This window comes from Carya illinoinensis, chromosome 2 (assembly GCF_018687715.1).
Source record: "Carya illinoinensis cultivar Pawnee chromosome 2, C.illinoinensisPawnee_v1, whole genome shotgun sequence".
NCBI classification, from domain to species: Eukaryota; Viridiplantae; Streptophyta; class Magnoliopsida; order Fagales; family Juglandaceae; genus Carya; species Carya illinoinensis.
Window position 1 is genome coordinate 5,623,313 of NC_056753.1, and position 11,714 is coordinate 5,635,026.

Below are 11,714 nucleotides of genomic sequence, written 5' to 3' on the forward strand. Positions count from 1 at the left end.
ATTCTCCCAAGAATTCGGTAGTGATCTTATCATTGCATGTACTTGTTGTTCATCTGTCAGGTTGTTTCCTGCCGACCGAAGTTCGCAGATCATAGTTGACATAGCCCTAAGATGCTGCTTCATCGTGTGGTCAAAGCGCATCTTATAGGAGTTGAACCTGATGGTTAATCCACGCAACCTAGTGGCTAAAGTTCCACCAAACTTCAATTTCAAAGCCTCCCACATGCTTTGGGCAGTATCATAGACTCAAACTCGCACATTAGATCATTGTGCATGCTGCTTAACATTATTATGCGCGCGCACTGATTTTTCTTAGCCCATTGAATATAGGCTTGTTGATCTATCTTGTGTTGTTCCGAGTTCCCTTCCTCGGGCATAGTAAGGGTGTGAGATAAGGCCTCCAAGACCTCTTGCTCATCTAAGACATATTGGATCGTGCGATGCCATATGTCATAGCTCTTCCCATCTAATTTCTCCCATTTGTTTAAGTCGGCAACAATATTCTTGGATGCCGTTTCACTACAATACGCAAAGAAGGGATATTACTCACACACCTAAGAAATCTGCCGCGTCCTTTCAAGCTAGAAAAAGAATAATTTAGACATGTTAAAAGATCGAAAAATCGTTAGGCTTCAGAATCATCTCTTACGCCACAATATCCAATTATTAAATTTCTAACTTAATTCCCGCGCAAATTTTAAAAAACAAATATGAGAGAATTTATTATCATAAATCTCAACCATACTCCAACTATCTTAAGTAGTCATCTAGGTCTAGTCACATGTAAAGACATAACCTACTAAAACTGCAGTAACCTTTTGGGCCAGTCTACAAGGACAGCTACCCAGACCATAGCAACCTGTTGGGCCAGTCTACAAAGACAGTTAGACTACAGTAGCCTGTTGGGCCAGTCTACAAAGATGGTTCATATGAGACCATTATAGTCTATTTTTCTTATTCCATCAGTGCATTTACAGTTCTTACTGGGGTCATTGTAGTCTTTTTGGCTATCCAGTGCATTTACAGTTCTTACTGGGGTCACCATGGTCTTTTGGCTATACAGTGCATTTACAGTTCTTATTGGAGTCATTGCAATTCTTTCAGCCTATCATTCACACTGACAATTCTAACTAAGACTACTTAGTGAGATTTTTTATTTTATCACTAAAAGAAATAAAGACTAATGTCTAAACATTCAAATCTAACATTCATAGATGATAAAATATCACATTTCCACATGTTCAATACACACATACATGTTATCACATTTAATCTAAAAACTTAAATAAAAGATCACATATAATATAACATTATGGGAAAAAAATAGCATGAAAAAAAACAAATATTCACATGTAATCACATTTAATCTAAAACATTAAATAAAAGATCACATGTAATATAACAATATATCTAAGCATATATTAAATCATGCCAATTTTTTTATATTATATTATTATTTTTATTTTTTTTAAAAATGAAATAAAAGAATAAAGTAGCACAATGGGTTTTGAACCCAAGACCTCCTACTAAACTAAGGAGATGGGCTGTCTACTGGGCTGCGAGTTGTACCTCAAGCTCAGCTTATAAACTTGCTCCATAAGTTTCTTCAGATTGACAAATTTCAAGAGTTTCCACTTAGTGGTAAAGCGTATTATGTAGTTTAAAACTAGAGTAACATTTTAACAAATCCACAGCCTAAATACTATTTTAAGAGAGAACAAAAAAGAGAGAGATTTTTACTAATTCAGATGATTACTAAGAACCAAAAAAGAGGAGCTATATATAGTCCCCCTACACGACTGGCCTTAAAGGCCAGCCTTAAACTGCCATTTAATTGGCAGTAATGCATGACCTTTAAGCCATGCGTTATAACCAAGTAACGCATGCCTTAAAGCAATGTGTTATTCAGACTAGGGGAGGGGTCTGCCCCACGTGGGCGCCCCTCCATTTAACATCATGGAATGATACAAATGGCAAAGCATTGGAGTATTGCCACTCACTCTCTCCTCCGACGGCTTTCGATTCTTCAAGAAGCTCTTCTACTCTGGAGCTCGCTCCTTCGTTTCCGCAACAAGTTCCAAGGCTGATTTCCAGTGCAAGTAACATATCAACATCTTCTTCTAATGGAGCTCACAATGTTGTGGTATGTGCAAAGCATTCTGTTACATTCTATTTTCTGTTTACAAATTTGCATGCCAAAGCATGTTTAACATTTCTCATTGGCATTATGTATTTGAATCGATCAAATAGGTAGAAAACAAGACAAGGCTTTGAAACTAAAGGTTTTATGGATCACAACAGGACCGGAGCTTAGAAGAGCAGCTTCAACAAGCGATGGCAACCTTAAAAAAAGAGGCACTCGTTCGTCAAAGAGCAGAGGGATATATGATTGACGCTATACAGAGAGTAAGCCTTTTAGTTACGAGTGCATTAGAAATAAAGAAAGAAAGAATGAATGAAGACGATGAACTTCTTCAACTCTGTAAGTTCATGGAGGTTTTCTTTACACTCCTCATTACATGTTTCGTAAAAAATAGTGGCTATTACATGACTACTACATGCATTCACTAGATATGCTTGTAAACAATACACTCGTAAACTTTTTAAATCTTAGAGAAATAGCTAATAATTTGATCAATAGGCCCAAGATGCAGAGAATCAGAGAGACATATGCATAGAAGAACTCCGAATTTTCAAAGAACAGGAAACATCATTAAAGAGACAAATTGCAGAGTTACAAAGAGAAAGGGATGAGTTGCAGATGGAGCGTGATCATGCACAGAAAGAAGCTGAAGGGCTAAAAAAAAAAGGAGAGGGCTCAAGTGGACACATGCTCGAGCTGCCTGAATTCTCGCTTTCTAAAATTGCAGAAGCTACTCAAGACTTCAATGAATCCCAAAAAATTGGACAAGGAGGATATGGCAACATTTATATAGGTCGCATACAAACTGAGGTAGCTATAAAGATGTTACATTCTCAAGGCTCCCAAGGCTCCCAAGAGTTCCAAATGGAGGTTTGTAATGCATTAATTTAAAAGCACTAGAGTTGTTTAGCATGTTTGGAGACATTTTCAATAAAAAACTTCTGAAAAAGTATCAATGATAGTATTTTGATCTCAAAAATTTTGGTTGAATAATTTGATCTTTAATTTATTGGTTGTATACATATATATCAGGTTGGAGTATTGGGTCAGTTGAGGCACCCCAATCTTGTGAAACTCATTGGATCTTGCCCTGAAGCTTTTGCACTCATCTATGAATATCTTCCTAATGGAAGTCTTGAAGATCGACTCAAATGCAAGGACAACAGTCCTCCATTGTCATGGCAAACTCGACTACGGATCGCTATAGAGTTATGCTCCGTCCTCGTGTATCTTCATTCTAGTACTCGACCTCACACCATAGTGCATGGAGATTTGAAACCAGCCAATATTCTCCTTGATTCCAACTTTGTATGTAAACTTAGTGACTTTGGAATTTGCCGTGTGTTAAGCCGTGATCAAACTTCAAGTGACAGTATAACACTGAGTCGTAACACTGTCCCAAAGGGAACTTTGCCTTACTTAGATCCTGAATTTCTTCAAAGCGGAATTCTTACTGTGAAGTCAGATGTTTACTCCTTTGGAATCATATTACTGCAATTGTTGACAGGGAAATCACCACCCTACTTTATAGTAGATGAAGTCAACTCTTCCTTACTTGCAGGCAATTTTGAATCCCTTTTGGATCCTTCGGCTGGACATTGGCCATTTGAGGTTGCTCAATCTTTGGTTGAAATTGCACTGATGTGTTCTGACAATAACAGAAAAAGGAGACCAGATCTTGGGTCGGGTGTCTTGGAGCTACTCGAATCACTAAGGGATCCAACAGGAGGTACTTGAAAGGATCATCACCCAAGTTGGAGCTTGGCTATAAATTGTTAAATGTTCTGTGATTTGATTAATTGTCAAGTATTTTAGCAGGAATATGGATGTTTTGAGTGGTACTTGTAAGTGAGAGTCTATTCTAAAACTCCATTGAACTTATGATCAGTTGCTTGAATAGTCTTTTTTCTTTTGCAAAATATTTTTGGATGGTATTGCAATACAATAAGCCAGAAATCTTCAAACAAAAACAGAGAAGTTTTCATAAACTAATAGCTAGATCTTTAAATACTCACATTTATGTTCTGATCTTTATTTGTTTGTGTAAAAAGCAAAAGCGTATCCTTTTATTATAGAGAAATGATTTGTATATGCCTCAAATAGATTTGCTCCGCACAGGTCTTTATAAAACGTGGACCCTTCCTTCAAAAAGTGCAAAAAACTTTCTTTTTTAGTGGGATTCACTTCTTTACAAAGTCTATTTAGAATTTGTAACTAAATTATTATTTTGTTTTATATGTATATGAAATAAAAGGTCTGAATTTCATTTTTTTTCTTTTTTTTTTTCCAAGCAATAAAAGGTCTGAACTAAACCACCTAACAGGCTACCAGAATCATTAGTAGTAAGGGTTTACTCAGAGTAATGGACAGAAACCCAATATATAAATTTGTCAACGAGATCGTTTGTGCATGTAATTTCAATTGTAAACAATTCTAGCACTCGATAAGATAAGAAAAATAAAATAAAAAAGCTAATTAAGATTGCTAAATACTTATACCTTTATGGTTTTGTCTTTGGTTTACATTAAAATAATGACCTTGCATTTTTAATCACAGTCATAATAAGAAACTGATTCATTTTCCATTTTTCCTTCATCTGTGCTGGTGTGAGTTTTTGGGATGGGGATAGTTTCTCTTTTGTTGGTTTGGTTCAGGTCTTTGGAATTGGAGAAGGTGTGTTGGGTCCTTTGTCAAGTTATTAGTTAGTGTTCTTCTATTCATGACCATTACACATGCTCTTCCTGTATGGATGAATTTAGCTGCATGCAGCGCCATTCCCACAGCTAGGCTCGATGCTAATCTTCTTTTAAGTTCACTGAAGAAGCAACTCAATTTGTATATTACACACAAATGATCGACTTCAACTTTCTCTATTTTAAGTTGCCATTCTTGAGTCATATACTTGCTTTAAAAACACATGTAAACAACAACAAAAGTCACATCCATATAATCTACATAAAGAACTATCCATTAAAAATGCAAGTCATTGGATATGAAAGGAATGATACTTATAATTATATTGTTACCTCTATATAATATAATAAATAATTTAATTTTTTTAAATTTTTAAATAATAATAATATTAAAAAATAATATTCTAATAATATTTTATTCAACTTTTAACTTTCATCGTAATATTAGATTGATGAAAGCTTCTGTGCTCAAGGGGGCTAGTCGTAGAAGATGATTTACATGTATTTTTCTTTTTAAGTTTTAAGAAATATTTCAACTTTTTGAAAAATAAAAAGTATTATTTTTATAAAAAAAATTTATAAAATAAATTAATAAATTGATATAAATTTATTCCATTTATTTTATAATAAAATTGATTTTCCCTCAAATAGTTATATAATATTCTTCATGCGAATACAAATATACACGTGGTTTGCACAAAGGCAAGGGAAGTTTTCCTTAAAGAAAAAAATAAAAAAAATAAAAAACAGCCGCCTCCATTGCTAATTAATTCAATGAGCACCTTATGATGCCCTTACAGTTGTCGTGACCCTTAGGTTAAAATATTTTTTTTATCATTTTAAAATATTTTTAAAATATATAAAAAATATTAATAATTAATTTTTGTTATGAAACTATCGAAAAGTAAAGAGGGGGATAGATTTATTATAAAACTTTCTAAAAGGAGAGAGAGATAAAACTCAGAGAAGTTATGAAACTTATGAATTTCTTAAAGAATTCAACGATATATATAGGCGTACAAAGGGAACTATGCCAGTTACTATACAGTACTATGCTGGCACTGTGCATATGTCGGCCATTCACTATGCCAGTTACTATGCAGTACTATACTAGCACTATGCACTGTGTGATGTCGGCCATTTACTATGCCAGTTACTATGCAATACTATGTTAGCACTATGCAAACTGTGCTATGTCGGCTATTTACTATGCCAGTTACTATCCAGTACTATGCTGACACTATGCACTGTGCATTTGACGGCTAGCTCAAGGTGGTCATACAATTTTATAATGTTATTTTACAACATTGTGTTTGGCCACAACATTGTGGTTATTTTACAATAATATATTGTGTTTGGCCACAAGAAATTTTCATTTCAAACATAAAATTCTCATATCATTATTACAATTTTCTCAAATTTCTATATAAAATTTAATAAACAATTTAACTTTTTCTTAACTTTTTTAAATTCTAATACAATAATAATATTAAAATATAATATTTTAATATTTAATCTTAAAATTCAAAATTTTCATATGAGAATTCTCAGTGACCAAGCAGGAGTTGGAAAGACCAGAAGCCCGATCAGGTGACAGGATCAATGCAAATTGCTAGACGTAAGTGCAATCGTCATATCTGACTTCACATTCATGTTCGGACGTTGAAAACTTTCCTGCCTAGCTGGCTAGGTGCGTTTATATATAAATACAGTATTAGAAAGAGTCAACTTTGTGAACTGTTCAAGTCAGCAGCCAGACGACATTCTTATTAAGGAGAACAATTATTTTTACTTTTGCCTGCCAAGTACGTGGTACACGAACTGGGTGGTTGAAAGTATCAATCAATTAATCAAAAGCGCACATGCACGCTAATGGCTAATCACCGAACCTTTGACGATTTCAGAGTCTACGCACGCGGCACGCATACAGTTTCTTCTGGGGATTGTTTTTCTTTATTCTCTTTTATTTATATATAATATATATATTGATATTGAGATAATTTCAGATTATTTAAGTTTATAAATAAATAATAATATTTTATAAATCTTATTAAGATATATTTCAATATAAATAGATTGAAATATGTGTTTAAATATATGAAATAGATTAAAATGAATTTTACCTTTTCTTTTTGTAGAAACTTGAGAACATGGTGGATCCCATCAACCAAGCATTATATCTATGTAATAGTTATTTATGGATATAAAAATTATTTTTGAGAAAAATGTTTATTGGCACAAATACTTAACAAACAAGTTTTTATTATGGAGTTATTTAAATAGTGAAATGAGTTGAGATAGTTTGTGAGTAGTAGTGAGATTGTTGAGTTAAGATGAGTTGACATGTTTTTTGAAAATTTTGTGTGTTTGGATTAAGAAGTGAAATGAGATGATTCTAACTTTATGGAGATCTAATAGATGGGGGGTCCAACCAATTATTGTATTGTATTTGTAATCATTTTGTTTTATTTATAAATATGTAAAAATTTAATTTTTATAATACTATTATAAGATAACAATAATTTTATTAGATTAAATTATTTTTATAAAATATCAAATAAAATATTTTTGCTAAGAAAATAATTAAATAATTAAGAAGATATATAATTATAAAATATTTTTTATAGAAATATTGTACTTAATTTTTTTTTTTATAATTATATTTGACTGAGAAAACCGTGGGTAGGCCTTTGAAGATTGGGTTTTCCACGACCATTTTGTAGTCAAGGCGCAGCGTTACTGGTGACTTGGTAATATTTTTGAAAATGTTGGAGCTTCGTGGTAGCTAGGATATTATTCTTCTTCAAGTAAGTACTATATATATATATATATATATATCTATATATCTATGTATATGGGGAGTAGTAGGCATAAGATTTCAGGAAATTCCATGGCTGAGGATATGATCACATATGTTGCGGTGGGAAAAGATGTGCAAGACTGCAAATCAATCCTGTCTTGGGCTTTAGAGAACAACGGAGGAAGCAGGATTTGCATCATTCATGTTCACAAGCCTGCAAAGCTGTTCCCTTTAGGCAAGTAATTATTTATGTCGTCGATCCCAGTACTCCGGCTTGCAAGTAAAATTTTTCATATATTATTTCCCTCACACGTGTATTTATTTATGAAGTTTTGGAGTTATTTGAGTACTCTTTTTCTCTTGTACTTCAGTGCGAAGCTTAATGACGGAAAGGAAGGTGAGAGAACGCCTGGAAATTGGTACACAAAATATGCATGCAATTATGGAGGAATATCTTCAATTCTGCGAACAAAAAGGGGTATGATATCTATATATATATATATAGATCTTTAGATCTCCTGTAAATTTCTTCTACGCATCTTTAATCTGTAGATCACCCTGAGTTTTCTGACCTTTTTTGAGAATTGTGGTGTTTCAAAATCTAGGTACATGCACAAACACTTATCATTGAAATGGACTCTATCAGGAAGGGAATCCTAAAACTCATCTATAGACATGGAATCAGAAAGCTTGTCGTAGGATCAACATCGGCCAATCACTATAGAAGGTAATTAAGAACCTCCTACTTATAACTATATATAGATATTGTTGAGTCATTCTTGTGTCTGCCTCTTCTCTGATCTCTAAGCTCACAGTTCAGTCAAGAAGGCTAGCTAAGATCATATCCAAATCCGTATTAAAGATTTAGGTGATCTATCTGTAAACCGCCTATTATACAATACTAAACACACTTCTGATGTGAAAACTTGCTACGTTAGATTTTTGTAGGGCTGAAATATCTCTCTGGGGTTTATTCAACATGATCATCATGTGCATGCTTTGATATTTGGATTGAGATAGCTTGCTTAATTACTGCTCCATTTTGCAGAAAAGTGGAACTGGGGTCTACGAAAGCAAAGCATCTGTGTAAAACGGCACCCGTCTCCTGTCAAGTACAAGTCATTTGTAAGGGCCACCTCATCTTTACCAGGTTTGCTTCCAAGTTTTTAATGAGGTGGTCTATACAGTAATGATACAGATCTTTTCATATCTATAAGGTCTAGACTCTTGAGCATTTTGTTTTGTTTTTTTTTTTCAAAACTACTTTTGTATAATTTGTGGCTGCAAAACATTATACCCACGAAATTCCAAACATTTCATTCCATCATGTACAATATGATACTTTTATCACTCTTGGATCATCCTTGATTTTTTTCAAAGTTGAAGAAATTCAAAAGTTAATATGTAAACACCACTGCAAACACTACAAAATCCTCCTTAATTTTTCTATGTGATCATTACCATTCTCCTGATGGAAGTACCCTGCCAAAATAGGCAAGCAAGTGCAGCAGACACTGAAACTAGACAATTAAACCTAAATAGATCACGGTCTGGTCCTTTGCCGAACAACAACAGCGTCGGCAGTCCCGTAATTGAATGCTCAGACATCTCCAAATTACGGTCTGTTACGGTTGGGCACAATAGGAGCACTGCTCTGGCTGCTCTAATTGCTCCTTTACCGGAACGTTCTAAAGAGCTTTCATCGCCAACGAGTCCTGGGGGTTCTAGTTACTCAGCAAGCTCTCCCACAAGAGAGGTTGAAATAACACTAAATTCATGGAATGATGGAAATGGCAAAGCATTGCAGTATAGCTGCTCCCTCTCTCCGCCGGCGGCTTTGGATTATTCAAGAAGCTCTTCTACTCTGGAGCTCGCTCCTTCAGTTCTGCAACAAAGTCCAAGGTTGATTTCCAGTTCAAGTAACATATCAACTTCTTCTAATGGAGCTCACAATGTTGTGGTATGTGCAAAGCATTCTGTTACATTCTATTTTGCAATTGCAAATTTGTATGCCAAAACATGTTTAACATTTCTCATTGGCATTATTCATCTGAATCAATGATCAAATGGGTATAAAACACGACAAGGCTTAGAAATTAAAGGTTTCATGGATCACAACAGGACCGGAGCTTCGAAGACCAGCTTCAACAAGCGAAGGCAGCCTTCAAAAAAGAGGCACTCGTGCGTCAAAGAGCAGAGGAATATACGATTGACGCTATACGAAGAGTAAGCGTTTTAGTTACGGGTTCTGCTACTTATAAGTAAACTTCTTCAACACTTTGAATTCATGGGTTTTTCTTTACATACCTCATTACACGTTTTGCAAAAAATACTGCATTTTACATGGCTACTACATGCATTCACCAAATATGCTTGTAAACAATACACTCGTAAACTTTTTAAATCTTACAGAAATTGCTAATAATCTGATCAACAGGCCCTAGATGCAGAGAATCAGAGAGACATTTGCATAGAAGAACTCCGAATTTCCAGAGAACAGGAAAGATCATTAAAGAGCCAAATTGCAGAGTTACAGAAAGAAAGGGATGAGTTGCAGATGGAGCGTGATCATGCACTGAAAGAAGCTGAAGGGCTAAAAAGAAAATTAGGAGAGGGCTCAAATGGACACATGCTCGAGCTGCCTGAATTCTCGCGTTCTAAAATTGTAGAAGCTACTCAAGACTTTAATGAATCCCAGAAAATTGGACAAGGAGGATATGGCAACATTTATATAGGTCGCCTACAAACTGAGGTAGCTATAAAGATGTTACATTCTCATGGCTCCCAAGGCTCGCAAGAGTTCCAAATGGAGGTTTGTATATGCATTAATTGAAAAACACTAGAGTTGTTTAGATTTGAAAAATATTTTACTTAAAAAAGTTCATATGTTTGGAGAAATTTTCAGTAAAAAAGTTTTTCAAAAGTATTAATGATAGTAATTTGATCTAAAAAATTTTGGTTGAATAATTTGATCTGTTATTGGTTCTATACATATATATCAGGTTGGAGTATTGGGTCAGTTGAGGCATCCCAATCTCGTGAAACTCATTGGATCTTGCCCTGAAGCTTTTGCACTCATATATGAATATCTTCCTAATGGAAGTCTTGAAGATCGACTCAAATGCAAGGACAACAGTCCTCCATTGTCATGGCAGACTCGACTACGGATCGCCATAGAGTTATGCTCCGTCCTCGTGTATCTTCATTCTAGTACTCGACCTCACACCATAGTGCATGGAGATTTGAAACCAGCCAATATTCTCCTTGATTCCAACTTTGTATGTAAACTTAGTGACTTTGGAATTTGCCGTGTGTTAAGCCGTGATCAAAGTTCAAGTGACAGTGTAACACTGAGTCATAACACTGTCCCAAAGGGAACTTTGCCTTACTTAGATCCTGAATTTCTTCAAAGAGGAGTTCTTACAGTGAAGTCAGATGTTTACTCCTTCGGAATCATTTTACTGCAATTGTTGACAGGGAAATCACCACCCTACTCTATAGTAGATGAAGTCAAATCTGCCTTACGTGCAGGCAATTTTGAATCTCTTTTGGATCCTTCGGCTGGACGTTGGCCATTTGAGGTTGCTCAATCTTTGGCTGAATTGGCACTGATGTGTTCTGACAATAACAGAAAAAGGAGACCAGATCTTGGGACGGGTGTCTTGGAGCTACTTGAATCATTAAGGGATCCATCAGGAGGTACTTGAAAGGATTATCAGCCAAGTAATTTGATTAATTGTCAAGTATTTTGCAGGAATATGGAAGTTTGAGTGGTATTTGTAGGTGAGAGTCCATTGTAAAACTCCATTGAACTTATGAGTTGTTTGAATAATCATTTTCTTTTGGAAAATATTTTTGGATAGTATTGCTGTACAATAAGCCAGAAATCTTCAAACAAAGATAGAGAAGTTTTCATAAACTAATAGCTAGATCTTTAAATACTCACACATTTATGTTCTGATATATATATATTTTTTGCAAAACGAAAAAGAGTATCATTTTATTATAGAGAAATGATTTGTACATGCTCCAAACATATCTTTGTAAAAACGTGAATCCACTCTTAAAAAAGTGCAAA

At 34.6% G+C, this 11,714-nt stretch overlaps 2 protein-coding genes across 5 annotated transcripts; both read left to right on the forward strand.

The window, feature by feature from the left end:
* Positions 1-1,996: 1,996 nt before the first annotated feature.
* On the forward strand, positions 1,997-4,103 carry LOC122298815 (U-box domain-containing protein 33-like). Of its 4 annotated transcripts, none has more exons than XM_043108669.1 (4): positions 1,997-2,143; positions 2,251-2,406; positions 2,642-3,013; positions 3,176-4,103. In XM_043108669.1, the coding sequence occupies exons 2-4, from the start codon at positions 2,335-2,337 to the stop codon at positions 3,878-3,880; spliced, it is 1,149 nt and encodes a 382-aa protein (XP_042964603.1). In that variant the 5' UTR covers positions 1,997-2,143; positions 2,251-2,334; the 3' UTR covers positions 3,881-4,103. The 4 variants fall into 4 exon arrangements, with proteins under 4 accessions (XP_042964603.1, XP_042964609.1, XP_042964606.1 ...); XM_043108675.1 differs by having other exon boundaries at positions 2,302-2,482; XM_043108672.1 differs by having other exon boundaries at positions 2,302-2,406.
* Positions 4,104-7,641: 3,538 nt separating this feature from the next.
* LOC122298842 (U-box domain-containing protein 33-like) lies at positions 7,642-11,512 on the forward strand. The gene is made up of 8 exons (XM_043108690.1): positions 7,642-7,871; positions 8,008-8,114; positions 8,242-8,363; positions 8,685-8,786; positions 9,131-9,596; positions 9,758-9,862; positions 10,074-10,448; positions 10,639-11,512. Exons 1-8 carry the CDS (start codon positions 7,685-7,687, stop codon positions 11,341-11,343), a joined length of 2,169 nt encoding a protein of 722 aa, XP_042964624.1. The 5' UTR covers positions 7,642-7,684; the 3' UTR covers positions 11,344-11,512.
* Positions 11,513-11,714: the final 202 nt, after the last annotated feature.

What these genes read in the sequence shown, in the direction of transcription:
- LOC122298815 (XM_043108669.1), top strand. Translation starts at nt 2,335, where the DNA reads ATGGCAACCTTAAAAAAAGAGGCACTCGTTCGTCAAAGAGCAGAGGGA. An exon ending in TGATTGACGCTATACAGAGA is followed by an intron (nt 2,407 to 2,641) that starts GTAAGCCTTTTA and finishes TTTGATCAATAG; the next exon opens with GCCCAAGATGCAGAGAATCA. An exon ending in CCCAAGAGTTCCAAATGGAG is followed by an intron (nt 3,014 to 3,175) that starts GTTTGTAATGCA and finishes CATATATATCAG; the next exon opens with GTTGGAGTATTGGGTCAGTT.
- LOC122298842 (XM_043108690.1), top strand. Translation starts at nt 7,685, where the DNA reads ATGTATATGGGGAGTAGTAGGCATAAGATTTCAGGAAATTCCATGGCT. An exon ending in TGCAAAGCTGTTCCCTTTAG is followed by an intron (nt 7,872 to 8,007) that starts GCAAGTAATTAT and finishes CTTGTACTTCAG; the next exon opens with TGCGAAGCTTAATGACGGAA. An exon ending in CGCAAGAGTTCCAAATGGAG is followed by an intron (nt 10,449 to 10,638) that starts GTTTGTATATGC and finishes CATATATATCAG; the next exon opens with GTTGGAGTATTGGGTCAGTT.